Raw genomic sequence first — 16,383 nt, forward strand, 5'->3', positions numbered from 1 at the left:
TCCTCTATAGGCATAGCTCTTCCTCCTTGTCTGCAAACTTTGCAGGATTGGCTCTTGTTCCCTATTGCTTTCCTTTTCACTTCCTGACCATTTTTTCCCTTCCTAAACACCACCAGACACAGATGCAAAGCTTTCTTTTCCTTTTTTTTCTTTTCTTTCTAAGAACTCATTGATCTCTCTTGCTACTCTGCACATTAATTATTCTAAAAAACTCATTGGTTAGTTACTTGTAGATGTTCCATTTGATTCCCTGCCTAGTTACTACCACACATTTGTCATCTGTGGAGTTGGGTCATTTGATTACATTAAATATCAGTATAATATTATATACAGAACTTCTGTGATATTGCATGATGAGAAGATGTAGGGCCCAAATGACTAAGGACAGATGGAATAAAGGAAATGGTGGGAGATTGAGGGAAAGGCAATTTAGGATAGGGTTCATTAGAGAGGAATTAAACTGGTCAACTATTAGATTAGAGAGCAAGACCCTAAAGCATTGAGTGGTTGCTGCCAAAGTAGTAAAATCATTGGTTTCTCTTTATCTCTTCTACTAATCATGCTTACAAACCATTCCCAGGTATTACTATTCATTTCACTCTAAGAAAGCAGTAGTCTCTCATTTGGCATCACAGCATCACAGTTCTCTTCTTCTGCATCCCTGGAAGGAACACTCAGGGAATGGAGTCTTAGTTCAGTTCTCACATGTTCAGAGCCTAGGAAGTTTCGTTCACTAATTTTTATTCAACAAGCCTAATAAAAACTTTTCCTACAGAATAGGCAACAAATTATAATAGCCTCCCTAAAATTTGAATGGGAATATTATCAAGAACTAAAATATTTAGGCTTAATTTCTTCCACTAAACTAAATATTGTATTCTTTTATTTTCTTATCCAATTACTATTATCTTTACATGAAGAAGTATGCTGTCTTTTTTAGCCCTATATCAGATTCATGGTGATCACTGGTTGTTCAGAGCTAGAAAAATTAACAAAAGTAATAAGAGCTTCCTTTGTTTTTAATAATCTTTCAATTACAAAATGAATGTTTTTAAATGAAACTAAAATGAGTAACTTGAATGAGATTTTACCTACTTCCCAAACCATGAAACTAAAAAGAAGCATGAAAAAATCCCTGGTACCAGGGATTGAACTCAGGAGCATTCAACCATTGTGCTGCATCCCCAGCCCTCTTTTGTATTTTTTTATTTAGAGACAGGGTCTCACTTAGTTGCTTAGGGCCTTGCTTTTCTGAGGCTGGCTTTGAACTTGTAATCCTCCTGCCTCAGCCTCCTGAGCTGCCATGATGCCTGGAAACATGATTATCTTTCTATTTATAACTTATATAATTGTAAAAAATGATAACTCATCTGTAATATAAAATTCAATGTTTTGATAAGAATATTTATTTGTATAGGTGGTTGAAGTTTGAAGAAGATGTGGAAGATGGAGGGGAAAGGTGGAGCAAACCGTATGTGGCCACTCTTTCATTGCACAGCTTGTTTGAGCTGAGAAGTTGCATTCTGAATGGAACTGTGCTGCTGGACATGCATGCCAACACTTTAGAGGAAATTGCAGGTATATCTTTTTCTCCTTTGTCTATTTTGTTTCTGTGGATTCAGCTGATTTTTATTACTCTCTTTTCCTTTTTATACCTGTATGAGTAATTCCATTCATGTGTGAACTTTGGAAAACAAATTCTCATGATCAATGTATGGGGCCTTACAAGTCATCTTCTACCTCTTAACTTGAGGTAAAAAAAAAAAAAAAGAATCTCAGAGAAATGTGGTCTAGATGACTCTAGAGCAAGAACCTAGAGGTACTGATCCCCATTTAGTATTTATTGTTTATCACTTGTATTTAGATTAACACCATTAGAAAACTGAAAGAAAAAAAACCCTCATTTTTTCCAATATTCCAAAATATGAAATAACCACATGAAAAATTTCAATAATTAGGAAAAATATTGGATTAGAACGGGCACAGAAAGGTACAGCCATTTATTTTAAATTGAATTAAAACTTTTACATTCTAGAGAAAGCCAAGTATTGCAGCCATGCTTCATAATTTACCACTAAGTTTAGACTCTGGGACAAATGATTTGTACTGGAATTCTGTTATGGCTTTATGCACCATCAGTTGTATTTGTGAAATGTATCACTCTTGCAGAAATAGAGTCAAAGAAAGAAGACACGGTGTAGCAGAATAAAATAATACAAAAAATACAGAAATCAGTATGGAAAGAGTATAAATGAAATGATTAATGAAGATTTTAAAAATAAAAATAAAGAAAAGAATAAGGCAGGCTCTTTTAAATTCTTACTTTGGGAAAAAATAAAATTATTTTTATGTGGGATTTATTTATGAGATAGAAAGATTTAAAGGAGGCTTTAATATGTTAATTATATTACAGAAATGGGGAAAAACTCCCAAAACTATGTGTGTGTTTTTTAAAAATCACAAATAAGAGAAAAATGAATTGGTATTTAATCATCATATTAGAAAAATAAGGTATCCAATTTAATTTCTAGAACAGCCCATAAAGTAGGAATGATGCCCAGTTTTCAATGAGAAAATGGAAACTAAAATTTCCATGGCCCAGATCCATCAAAAGGCCTCTGATTTTAAGCCCAGTGTTCTTTCTCTTATATTAAACTGCTCTCTGAAGAAACAGTAGATGTTGAAGTAGATGTTGCCTGCATTTTAATGGTGGTTTAACCACTTTATGAATTATTGATTTGGGTAATTTGTGGTGATAGACATGCATACATTGAACCACCTCAAATCAAGAAAAATAAGCCTTCTTCCCTAAGAATATACTACATATAAAGAAGTTACCCTTTAAAATACATATATGGAGGCTGAAATACTATATGAATTTAGAGTATGATTTTGGAAAAACACAGGCTATATGGATGGTTGACACTAAATCAAGATTTAAAATGGTCAACTTAGAAATGTGCAAACCTAAGAATGTAGGAATAGTAGCTATTCCCCTCAATTTCTTAGTTTTACATTTTAGGTCTTGTTGATATTCAATAAACAGTTTTTGTATTTTAAAATGGTGGCTTTTCCTAAACTTTGAAGTTTAGGAAGCTCTAAACTTTGTATATAATCTTTGAGATACTCATAACAAACTTGTAGTTTAGTATTATCATTAGCCTTATTTCTTAAATATAGACACTAATAATCTGAAAGTTAAAAGATTTTGCCTTAAGGAGTTTATTTCTTCTGCTTTACTTACTGATGACATTATCTTTGAAATTGACTAATCCAAGTAAGTTTTATATTGGCTTTATTAATGAAATTGTCAAATTCCTCAATCTGTCAAAATAAGCCTCAGGTAACATGCTCTTCATATATCTTTACCAGGCTTTAAATTTCTTAAAGCATATAATTTCTAATGCTTTTTTCAGGAAGTTATTCTTACCAGGAAATCTTTTCCCAGTAATTTGACTAAAGCTCTGTTGCTCATTTCATCAGCTTAGTTCAATTTTACTGTCTAAAATTATGTTTCTTTTCCCTACCCTGGCCTCCTTCTCTAAGTTAGTTCTGTAGAATATGTGAAGATTAGCTGTGTTAAATCTAGCTTTTTCAAGCAAATTGCATTCTCTATGTCTATTCTTACAATGAAAGTAGTTCAATGGAAGCTTGATACCCTAAAATAGCTTTTTTAGTATTCTTTCTGCCTTTCTAATTAGTGTCTTTCTGACTCTGAAGTAGCCCAACTTGAACGTCCCACTTTCAGTGAGGAGCACCTTGTAAAATGTTGTTCAGGATATGTCAGTAGTTTAGAGCTAACATCATGTAGAAAATACTGGTACAAATGTTTGTTTTGGTCATTTTACCTTAGATTCCTTTTCAATTCTTAATGAGAAATTTCTTCTCACCTAGTAAGCATAATTTGATTTTATTTAAATTAAAAGTTATTTATTTCTGCCCTCAATAAAATCTCACTATTTTCTCCTTACAGCTTGTAATCACTTTCTTCTTGTTTATACTTACTGATCTTTTCATGTTATGATAATTGAGCTGCATTATAAGTGTGTAATAAGTAAGTCTGTTTTACGTTTTTAGGATTTCTGACTTGGCAAAGAACTTTCATATCCATTAATGTATTTTATTTTCACAACCTTATGAAGTAGGAAAGAGGCTATTTGCCCCTTTTTAAGATGGAAATAATTTCTTTTGATCAACCCATAATCATAGATTTTTTTTGTTCTGTTTATCATAAATTGTGATCAGAATCATTAACAATAAGACTTGGAATTTTTTTTACTCCTCCTGTTTATCATTACTTTTTTCATTTGTTTGGCAGTTATAAACTAGGGACATATATTAGTCGATTGTTTCCCTTTTCCAAAAGTTAGACTAAAAGTTTCTCTTCAAGGTTGCTAGGCCCTAGTACTTTGTGAATGCACGGCTCTGAAGTACTGTTTTCTACATGTTTCTTGTAGAGAAATATGCCCTAGATATTGTTTTGGAATGATCAAGGATTTTTATATCAGTGTTTTGATGTTTTTGACAGACTTAGATAATTCCTTAAGAGATTTTGTTAGAATTAGGAGCAGAAAATCCCATTTGTATCTGGCAGGTCTGTCAAGAATTTCTGGTATAATTAAAGTTGGATTTTCTCTTGGATAAAGTTAATTTAAAATGTATCTATTTCCCAATGTTTCAGCGAACTCAATAAATCTAAACTTCAACCTTAAAAACATTACTTAACCTTTTCAAATCCAATATTCCCCAGACATATTTTCTTACTGTGATTTATTCTGATGTGGAGGCTAATTTTATTGAAAATACTTCCTAATTATATTTATATACATTATAGACAATTTAATGATCTATGTTAATCTCTTTGAAGTTCAGCTTTATAAAGATTAAAAATGAAAATATGCTCTTTCCAGCGTGAATACTTTATCCTGATTCTGTCAATGAAAGTTAGAGCGAAATTAGAACCAAACTAAAGTTAGTGCCATGAACAAATGATCAATCATAGCTTTCAACTCATTGAAGTAACTTCCGTTGTTTAGAATATTTTATTAAAATATAAATCCACACAGTTTGTTCCACTGAATATAATCTGCAGACTTGGGGATATAGGACTAACCATATACTTTTAAACACATTTGTATTATAAAACTCTTTGGTCTGTGAAGTAAGTGTTCTATGGTGGTTTATATTTTTATGCTTTTAGTGCTGACAACCAAAAGCTAGAATTCCAAAATTTCATGTTCCCTACTCTTCTCTCAATTTTTTTAAGGAAAAGACAATGGGTTTTCAAAGTACTTATATGATAATCTTGAAAGAGGTATAGATTTATATAGGATTTGCAAAATCTTTTGATCTCTAGGAGCATTTCGTAGTCAGGATGGGCTGATGAGTGCCTGATATCAGGAGGAGAAATAATTTTTCTTTTTCTGAGGCCTTTTTACATAAATGATTGTAGTTTTTCTAGCACCTGCTTAACAGTAGAATAGGGTGACCTATTTATCCTTTTTCTTCTTGCTTCTTCCTTTATCAAGATCCTGGCATTGTGCTTTGGCAGGCAAGACTGTATCATTTAGACATCATAGCCTGCTGAGATTGCAGGACTTGACTCTGGGCCCAAAGTGATTATGGTCCATTATCCTTTCCTACTTTTCAAGTTAATTCTGATATATATTATAGTGATGAAGAGAACAATGTAAGTGATTTTTGAATCAGATTCCCATTGGTACTATAATCTCACCCTAGTATAAGTTATATTCATAAACAAGAAGATTAGCTTTTCTACTTCATTAATGGGTTATTTGATGCTGTTATACCTCAAAGGAGTTTATTGTATATTTTGTGTAACTAATGAGCAGTTAAGTATTTTTTAAAATATTTACTTTCTCTTATGTAACTGTTTAAAGACATCATTGCTGAGAAACTGTGAAGCTAGCAGTCTATAAGTCTTTGTAGTGCTCAAAACTGAAAAGATTGTAGTTTATTAGAAATGAAATATTATAAACATGTTCATAGTTTATTATATAATTAATTTTTATGATTAATTAGAATATCAAATAGGCACATCATACCATGGCTTATGGATGAAATTGCCTTATAATGATGTCATATTGACATTTTAATAATCTATTTTAAATTATTTTATGAAGCATATATTATAAGCATATTTTATACATATTTTTTCCATCCTAGCAAGGATTCAGTATAATGTCATATATTTTGAATATTTATCAGATCTTTTATTTTAAAGTAATTTAGGGGCATTATAACTACTGATCTTCAAAGAGTTGACATATGGATTTAAATATTATCCTAATATTATATATCTTCATAATTGAAAGTGACCTTTTGAGATAGTTATAGTGGCTGAAATCTGAATATTTCACATATTTATTAAGGCTGACTACCAAATACTTATTTTCATCTCTTTTCATGGGAAATAGTAAATCAATAGAGCAAACTATCTATATCCCACATTCTAAACGTGGCCTGCAGCCCTATATAATAAGGCTTTTTAGCTAAAAATGGTGATTACATTTTACATAGTTGAAAATAATAAAAAAGAAAATTAGTATTTTTAATGTGACATTATGTGAAATAAAAATTTAAGTAACCATAAAAACATTTTGCTGGAGCACATCTGTGCTCATTTGTGTATGTTGTTTGTGGCTATTTTTGTGCTATGAAGGCAGAGTTGAGTGGTTATGCTGGAGAGCACATGGTCCAGAAAGCCTAAAACTTTTATTATCTGCCTCACTTCAGAAAAAGAGTGTCTACGTCTGGTTTAGAGAATTGACTCTTCAGTGAAGGGCAGTTCTTAATTAGTCTAAGCTAATTATGTGAAGCCTGGTTTCATTGCTGATGACTGATTCTGGATGGGCAAGGCTTTGTCAGTTGGACCTAGGAGAATTTTTCCTGTCTGGGGGAAGACCCTTTTAAGAGACAATCACAAAAAGTTAATCAAATTTCTTGTTGGATATGAGCAAGGACATATATTTCCTTGTTGCTGACTGCTACCTTATGTCCATAAGGAACACCAGGTGGAGGTTAAAACTTACATGTAGAGGAGAGAAGCAGGCAGAACCACAGAGGAATGGAATCAAAGCCAGCCTAACTGGGGTCTTCCTATTATGTGAACCAACAAAATTAATTATTTTAGCTCGTTTGATATGTATTTTCTGTTATCAGCTAGCCCAGCTTTTTCTCTATATCATATACTATACTAAAATATGAATGTATTAAAACTACTGCAAATTTCAAATTAGGGACTCATAGCCTAGTTAAAGATTATTGCAAAGAAAATCTTGTATTTGGAAATATTATTTACCAATAGCTTCAATATTCCAATTGGTACATCAGGTGCTTTATGTCATTAGTCCTGGCAAAAATATGAGATATTACTACCTTCCCCCTTATGAATAAGCATATTCAATTTTGTAAGGTCACACAGATGGAATGTGATAGAATGAACCAGGTCTATCTCCCTCATCCTTTTTCCTTTCACATTGAAAGAAAACAATAGCATAGAAGGGAGAATTCTGCTAAGTTGAAACCTTCAGTGTCCTCAATGAGGCAGTGGAAATGATTCATTGTAATGTATTTTACATAAAGAGTTAGTGCTTCAGAAATTAATCACAGTTATATTTGATAATCTTAAACAAATTGCATTGAGATTTATTGAGGTGACTAGCCGTATTACTACTTAACTCAAAATGCCTTTACCTAACCAATTCTTTTATGGGTATTTCTGATACTATGTGTGGTAAATGTCAATCTCCTTCGTGATAGCCTTCTGAAATCTTACCTTCAATTTCATGTTTTGCAGTTATAGGTCTTTTTATCTAAACATATTTTCAAGGAAAAGCTTGAGAAAGGAATGATTTTATGTCAATATGAAGTTGAACTGTTTATTCTCCAAATGTGGGCAACTAAATAGTTGCCTAGATCTCCATGCACTATATTTTCACTTAAAGAGGAAACAATAAAATGGAAGAAAATCATATTAAATTATATTAAAATATAAGTATAAAACCACAATTTCATACAAATTATTTTGATGCTACCCCTACAAATATTCCCTCCCATCAGTGCAAACAACAAAGAACATAACTTTTTTTTCAATACAACTATGTCATTTGGAGGAAAAAAACTATGAGAATTACATATTTAAAATTAATTAATTCTAGATGAGTTTCCTTCTGGAAACAATCCAGACTTTGAGAATAAAACCTTTTTCTTATTTTTTTTTGTAAAAAAATTAATTAAATGGTTTATGCTCAAAAATGCATATGTTTTTTTATTCAGCATTCCATATGGGAAGATAGACTTCTGCTTATTAATATCATACCTATATATTTTTAAAGGAATTCATTCCTATTTCAAGATCAAAACTAGTATTTAAGGTTTACAGTTTTGGACCTAGTGGTCGGTCCACTGCCAGCATAGTACAACAGGAAAGCTATGCTCATATTTTCTTGCCTTCCCTCCTTCAGATATGGTCCTTGACCAACAGGTGAGCTCAGGTCAGCTGAATGAAGATGTACGTCACAGGGTCCATGAGGCACTGATGAAACAGCACCACCACCAAAATCAGAAAAAACTTACCAACAGAATTCCCATTGTTCGATCCTTTGCTGATATTGGCAAGAAACAATCAGAACCAAATTCCATGGATAAAAATGGTAAATGTTTCCTTATTGTGCTCTTTATATCGACTATAGATCTCTAAACTATCAGTGTTTCTATATCTTTAAAACATATTTCACTTGAAAATGTTTTATTACAATTCATATTGTTATAGTGGAATTATTTCTTTTCATAGGCATATACTGTATATGTAGTTTTATTATCAAGTATCAAATTGTAGAAATTTTAACAAGGAATTTAAGTTTCTTGAAAGGTTCATGAAAGAATGCAAAGAAAACATATCTAATAAGAACTTACACATATGAATGCAGCAAACATAAATGGAGCATCTCTGGCATCTCAAACAAGTAATGCAATGCTTCAACTTAATGCCAAAGGTGGTCTTTAGTTAAAATGAATAATGCTTACTATTTAGTGTTTGTGGAAAAAGATGCTGGCCTCATGTTGCTCACAGTCACTGAATTCCATTAGAGTTAGCAATTGAAAGCCCCACCAGCACGCTGCACGTGATTCTACCTATGTTAGACCTCATTTCTACTCATGGGCTCATTGTTGTGTGCTGTGTGGCATCTTCAGTGTTGGAGCCTTCACATACTATTATTTTACAGAAATAATTAACTTACTTTGACTTCCACTTCAGACTGTTTTATCTCCTGTATTCTTTGTTCTCCCCTTGCATCAATTTAATCTTACATAGACCACACTAAGAAAGCCACTTAGAAATTTCAGTATCATTTATTTTCCATTAGTCTCATTAGGGTAAATGGAGTTAGCATGAGATAAAAATGAGTTTGTTAAATCTTCCATCAGCTATAAAAGTACTAAAGCACATGTGTTGACAGCATGGACTAAATCTTGTGTGATTTCATTCCTTTTCAAAATCTTTAGTGATGTCTTAAAAACACAAATGTATGAAATTGAGTTTTCTCTAGACTTTACTTTGTATGGAAATTTTCACCACTTTTCATACTACTAAATCAAATATACACAAACAAATACAGAAGAAATGGTCTAAGGTATCACTCAATTTTGTTTCAGAATGTAGGTCTAGTTTCCAATAGCAAGATACTTATTTTATTTTTAGAAGCCCCAATGACTGAAGATGTCATTGTTGTTGTATAGAAGGATCTATAGTTGTGCATACATAAAATTTGCAAAAATTGTAATGAGCACTTTATGGTTTATAGCAACTTAAGATTACAGATTCCACTGAATATTGTGAAGACAGATAACATGCTTTGATTCAAATCTTTTATGCCATATATTTATATTCTAAATCACAATTTCATTTAAGCTATATGATACATATTAATGACAAAATGAAGTTATGATTGGAGAGATAAAAATGTAGTAATTTTATTATTCTTGTAATGCTAGTATTTTTAATTTGGTTTGGTAATGTCAAGAAAACTAATTCAAATATTTCCTAATTTTGAGTATGAGCTTATGTTTACAGGATTTCACAAACCTTATGAAAATATACCCAGGAACTAATTATCCAAGAACTTATATACATTTTGAAAAATTAAACTATTGCCTTCATTTTGTCAATTTTACTGAAAACCAGACAAATAAAACGTATATATCTATAAGAAAAGTTTGTGTTTCTTCAAAGAGGCAATGATCTTAGGCTGTGAACTAGCTATAATTTAACCTCAAACTTCATTTGGAATAATGTTTACTATAAAAAATTTCATTGAATTTTGTTTTTGTTTTCTGAGGGAAGAGGGCATGGAATTTACTGGGTCAACTGACCATTTATTATAATATCATGCAGACCTAGACTTACAGTTTTTGCTTTAAACTTCTGTCAAATGTAAAAAAAAAAAAGTGAGAATTATAGCTGTAGAATTAAGCCATGAGTCACAAGTTTCTGTATAGATAGATATAGATATAGATAACAAGGTTTTCTGAGAGCTTACTTTTTGTCTTATTCAGGAAATGGCTTAGTTTTCCCAAAAAGTAGTATCTGAGTGATTCTGTTGCCATCTGTAAAATCAGCCTTTATCTGAACACACACGAATCTTTTCAGGGCATACGTTAGGGTAATAAAAACTTGGAAACACTTGTAATAAGATTCATATATCCAATTAAGTATTGTTGTAGAGTATGCTGTCAGAAGTGGTTTTCTAAGCCTAGGCTTATAGCACCTCCTTATGACTCTGTTTTGCTTTCTCACACACTTTACATAATTATGTGTGCTGAGAATTCTGAAAATATGTATAGACTTCACCAATTTAGAAATAAATCTTCTACTCAGAAGTGAAAAAAAGTGTGAAAGACCTTTACTACTAAGGTTCTCAATCTACTTATGAACTCTAAAAACTGACAAAGTCTAGATAAACAAACAAATTTAAATTCATAGCCATATATATAGACTTGACATTAGGTTTCAAAACATCCAATAGAGGTTCAAATTTTTTGGTGTAGTAGTATAGGGAGATGCAAAAGGATTTTAAAATATCAAAAAGAATAAAAATAATATTTTCTTATTTAAAAATCTCTTCAGTAAGATATTTCACCCAAGAAGGTTCACTTTTTTCTTTTATGATTATAGAATAAGAATTAAGTAGGGAGCATTTTCCAGAAATTTGATGGCAGAACATATTTTCCTTTCAAAAGATAAATATGGAGATAAATTCTCTCTTCTTATTTGATGTGCTTTTGCTTTAGGGGCAAAGATATTGAAATGCCCTAAAAAATGGACTGATGATTATGTAAAGATGTTTATAAGTGTTACTTAGAATGAGTTTTCTACTCCCTTAATTGAATAGTTCCTTGAGCATGCTACTTTGGGAGTTACTGTAGTCAATGTTTTCACTGCTGTGACCAAAAGACCTAAAAGAACAATTTTAGAGGAGCCAGTTTATTTGGCACTCATATTTTCAGAAGTCTCTGTCCAGAGATGGCCAACACCATTGCTCTGGGCTCAAGGTGAGGCAGAACAATAGAAGTGTGTGGTAGAAGAAAACAGCTCAGGACATGGCCACCAGGAATCAGAAAGATCTCTGCTTATCAGGGACAAAAAATATATACTCCAAAGACATGCCCATAGTGACTTACCTCCTTCAGTCACACCCTATAGTTGCCATCCAGTTAACACATTCAAGAGGATAATGCACTGGTTGGGTTGAATATCCCATAATCTCATCATTTCACTTCTAAAATTTCCCACATTGTCTCACACATGAGCTTTTGGGGATACCACATATCCAAACTATAACAGTATTACTCCAAAGGTTAAACATCCAGGTGCTATTGTGAATGTGTGTCTTTCTAGTTTTAAAGGTTAGATTAACAAGATAGCGTAGTTCCTTGCTCTTCTCCTTCCCATGTCTACAATTTTGTTCATACTTTTTTAGTAACTTGTGATAATTTGTGAATTTCCACCTCCCAATATACTGTACTTTTTTTTGTATATTTTTTTCTTGGTATTCTGCATATTCTCATGGGCTAAGATGCAGGATGCTATGGATTCACCATGCATTTTTAATGCCACCATGCTGTGTTTAACTTTCACTTTTCATTAAGCATCAAAACTGTGAGAATTAAATGTCTGATTCTGATGTTTCAATAAAAAGTGACAAGTTACATTTGGCAAAACAACAGCAAAAATAATAGAAAAATAATATCTATTTTGACATTAGAACCCTCAAGAGTATCAAGAATATTCAGATACTTTCTTGAAACTAGAAGATGTTTTAAAAATAAGACTAAAAATAAGACTAAAATAATCAAAAAAGCAAAATAAATTAGTATTTGCATTTATTACTTAGGTAATACATTCACTTACTGAGAAATTTGAATTGCAAGTCAACTTCAAAATGTTATTACCCTTGTAATAACTTTTGTAGTTTTGAAAACAATATGAGACTCTTAGTTTCCTTAGATGTAGGGTGTCTTCAATCCACTCTGTCCTTTACTAATAATTTCTAATTCTGTCCCTCTCTTTTATGTGTTTCATATTTAGAATCTCAAAACAAACTGCAAAGCAGAAAGTCTCTAGTATTTGTTCAAATACATAATTACTGAAGAACATTTAGGTTCGGAAGGTTGGGATATGTGTTGATTCTTTAGACCTAGGTAGATTCCAGCCCTTGAAGCACTGTATACATATGTACTGTGAATTATTATTATTTGTGGTTTTGGAAATCCCATTATTACCTTATAATCACTTATTTTACAAATGCTGTACTTTTTATTTACAAATGCATGATGCCTTTATGTGTCTTGATATTTATATGTTTTGTTGTTTTTTAAATATTGTGGTCTCATAAATAAGATACCTATGGTGTAATATTTATCTCTCATAATGTTCTATCTAGGAAGAAAAAGGTAATAGAATATTTCTTATTAGAATTTCTTGACAGAAAGCATATTAAAAGATTCATGTAGGTGAAAGTAAACCAGGATGGTATTGTTGACAAAATTGATGGGTTTGTTCAGAGATTATATTATATTGTATACAACAATATTATATTGTTGTAGTTGAGTTTTGAACTCAAGACTAAATCTTAACAGCAAGCTTAGTTCTATGATGATGTGCTTAAATTTGTTATTTCTTATATTACATTAATTATTTTCAGGCATACTAATTTTTCTCCAAGTTTAATTATATGCATACTTTCATGTTTATTAAATATATCTCACCTAGTCAACATTTTCTAAATATTTAGACCTTCTTTCTTCATGTTTTCTAATCCCATGAATAAATGTATTGTTACACATGTACGTAACTTTGTCATTCATCTTTATATTTCTTTATTTTGCTCTGTCTTGTGTCTGTCTCTAACAGGCTCATCTCATCTCTGTACCTCCCTCATCTCCTACCCTTTGGGTACTCTAAATGCGTTGAAGGTTTCTGAGGTAGTGTAACCAGCTTGGTCTCTAGGTTAATAGTAATGTATTTTCATGTCTTCATCCCAGTTTCCTTCTAGTATACATGATTTACAGTAGAATAAGCAATACCAAACAATGATACACTTAAGCAGTATTGATTTGAATTTGGCCAAATAAAAATTTAAAAGCTGCTATTTTACAATACATCTGTGCACAATTTACTTAAAGAGGGAGAGAACTATATGTAAAGACTTGAATGAATCAGTGTAGTACTCAAGATATTTTTTGAGAACATATTTACCATTGTGTTTAATGATGAGGTATTTTAATGATACTGACATGACTTGAAGTCATGAAATAGTACTTCTGATGTAATCTATTGTTCCCATCCTACAATATTATAATGAAGGAAATGGCTATGCCAGTATTACAAAACATTTAATGAAAAATTTATGGTGTGACAAGCAGAGAAGCAGAGCTTCCATTTTTCAGGCAGTGGTCACTTGAATTGCTGTCAGTTTTTATCCTGTGCTTGGCCCTAGAAAAATACATTAACTATAATATTTTTATATGATTCCTACATGTAAGTCCAGAGGTAAAGATCATTTTATCATTCAAAGAAAATTAATTCAAACAAGTGTTCATATGAATATTGCATATACTTAGATGAGATGTAAAACAAATATTAGAATTGGGATTAAAGTGAAGAATTCTTCAAGTGTAACAGAATATATAGATGTATGATAGAGGATGATGTATTAGGCTTATCAGTGTTTACATTTAAATAGTTAGACTCTGGTTACTATTAATGCTTTTTTTACTTTCCATCACTTTTTGAATACTTTGAATGTAATAGGTTACCAAGTTAATAAATATCTTTTTTACAATCATTTTAATGCCTTAAAATTATTTAGATATTATAATAACAAAGGTTGTTAAACATTGCAATGACATTCACTCATAGGTGATATAAATATGGAAAGTTATCAGTGGACAAACTGAAAGTAACAATAAAGAAACAAGTTAAAACATTTCTGTTTGCAAGCATTGTAATATAATGATTAGGAAAGCTATAACAAATAAGTAGCATTCATAAAGCTTCCACAAATATATGAGTGCTAAACTCAAACTGTATACTATCTTTTTTTCCTGGTAAGAAAATATCCTAGCAAATTATTAGTTATTCTATTTAGAACACATTCTCTTCTGGTTGAAGGATAAATTCTGCACTTAAAAATTGCCATTTTGTAAACTATGGCCTTGGACATCAGCAAGTCAGCAAGAAAGTTAGTGATGCTCTTTCAAAATCTCAATGCATAGATTACCTTTTTTGTTTAGTTTTTTGGTACTGGGGATTGAACTCAGGGGCATTCAACCACTGAGCCACATCCCCAGCCCTATTTTGTATTTTATTTAGAGACAGGGTCTCACTGAATTGCCTCACCGTTTCTGAGTCTGGCTTTTAACTCATGATATTCCTGCCTCAGCCTCCGAGTTGCTGGGATTACAGGCGTACGCCACTATGCCTAGCTGGGATTACTTTTATATAATAGTTTTTTAGTTCAAGAAATCTACTTTGATATTCAAGCCCATCAATTTCTTTTGAAAATTTGTGATGATTTGAATAAACTAAAGAAATATTCAGACAGATTATGATTCACAACAGAATTATAAAAATTTCTTCAACATGAGAGTTCTAGTAATTCTATGGACTATAAATCATGTTTGGATTTTAGTTTTATAAATATATCAAATAAAAATTTGAGCTACTTTTAAAGGCTTCTTTTTTTTTACAAATAACCCAAACCAAACTTATTAATTTTTAAATTATAGTACTTGAACATTTTTCTATTTTCTGCCAGCTTGTCATAACTGTTCTGAAGATATACACATTTAATGTATTCTTTTGTCTTAAATAATTAATTCAAGTTTTAAGAAGTAATATGCTAAGATTTCAAATGCTTCTTAAAATTTTCAGGACCTTTGTAATGATAAGTACATTTCACTATATCTCCAAAATATAAAAGATAAAAAATTTGTGGTTTATATTACTATCTCATAGGCTGATAGTTTTTATGCCTTCCCCCCTGCATTAGCATATATTCTGTGCACACATCTAGAATCTAGAAATAGCAAGGAATTTATTATCATCTAGTATGATTCCTGCTAAATATTCTCAACTAGATCATTATCAATCCCACTTAAAATACTCAAAGAAAATAGTTCCTAAATCACTTCCTTAATATCAACTTTATAGGGTAATGTTTTGTAAAATTTTTTAGTCATCTTGGAACAAGAATAGACTAGAACAATAAATTACAAAATATCTTAAAATTATTAACATTTATGACTAAAATTCTTTGCGAGTATAAATATAGATGCTAATGTTTTAAACATATTGCATGAACTAAAAATAATTTGTGAAATGTTCTACTGAAAATATACAAAAGAAAACAAAAGATATTCAATTTCTTCAAATTTTAAGCTTCAACATACTTTCCATTTGATTAAATCTCTTCAAAGTTGATGATTTTGCATGGGGTTACTTCCTTTTTGTACGTGTATACTTAGAGAATTAAATAATTGTTCTTCAATGTAGTTTTATACCACATGAAATTAATTATTGTAAGAAAGCAGATACATGTTTATTTAATTTTCCCATGACTTGTGTTTCACCACTCAATTTTATAGAACATTCAATAAATTTAGTTTGAAATATATCTAATGTTCTAACTCATGAAAATATGGAGAAATGATGTGAAACTGGTGATTGAAGACATCTGTTAGTAGCACAAATGCATTATGTAAAAGGTTTTTTTAAAAATTACAGTTATTAATTTGAGAATGGTAAATTGAATGGCTGCTAATGAACAGTTCACAGTGAGAGTTGCATATTGCAGTTAG

The 16,383-nt window shown here is 31.2% G+C and overlaps 1 protein-coding gene across 4 annotated transcripts in view; it reads left to right on the top strand.

The window, feature by feature from the left end:
• The window catches only part of SLC4A10 (solute carrier family 4 member 10), a gene marked incomplete at its 5' end in the record, with an annotated part of 301,407 nt that overhangs the window by 193,667 nt on the left and 91,357 nt on the right, over positions 1–16,383 (top strand). For all 4 annotated transcript variants that reach the window (XM_081262039.1, XM_081262041.1, XM_081262040.1 and 1 more), the window contains 2 exons: positions 1,418–1,578; positions 8,487–8,675. In XM_081262039.1, the coding sequence (XP_081118165.1) occupies positions 1,418–1,578; positions 8,487–8,675 (350 nt within the window). The remainder of the gene's footprint in view (positions 1–1,417; positions 1,579–8,486; positions 8,676–16,383) is intronic.

This window comes from Spermophilus citellus (genome assembly GCF_964194105.1).
Source record: "Spermophilus citellus genome assembly, chromosome: 11".
Classification (NCBI taxonomy): Eukaryota; Metazoa; Chordata; class Mammalia; order Rodentia; family Sciuridae; genus Spermophilus; species Spermophilus citellus.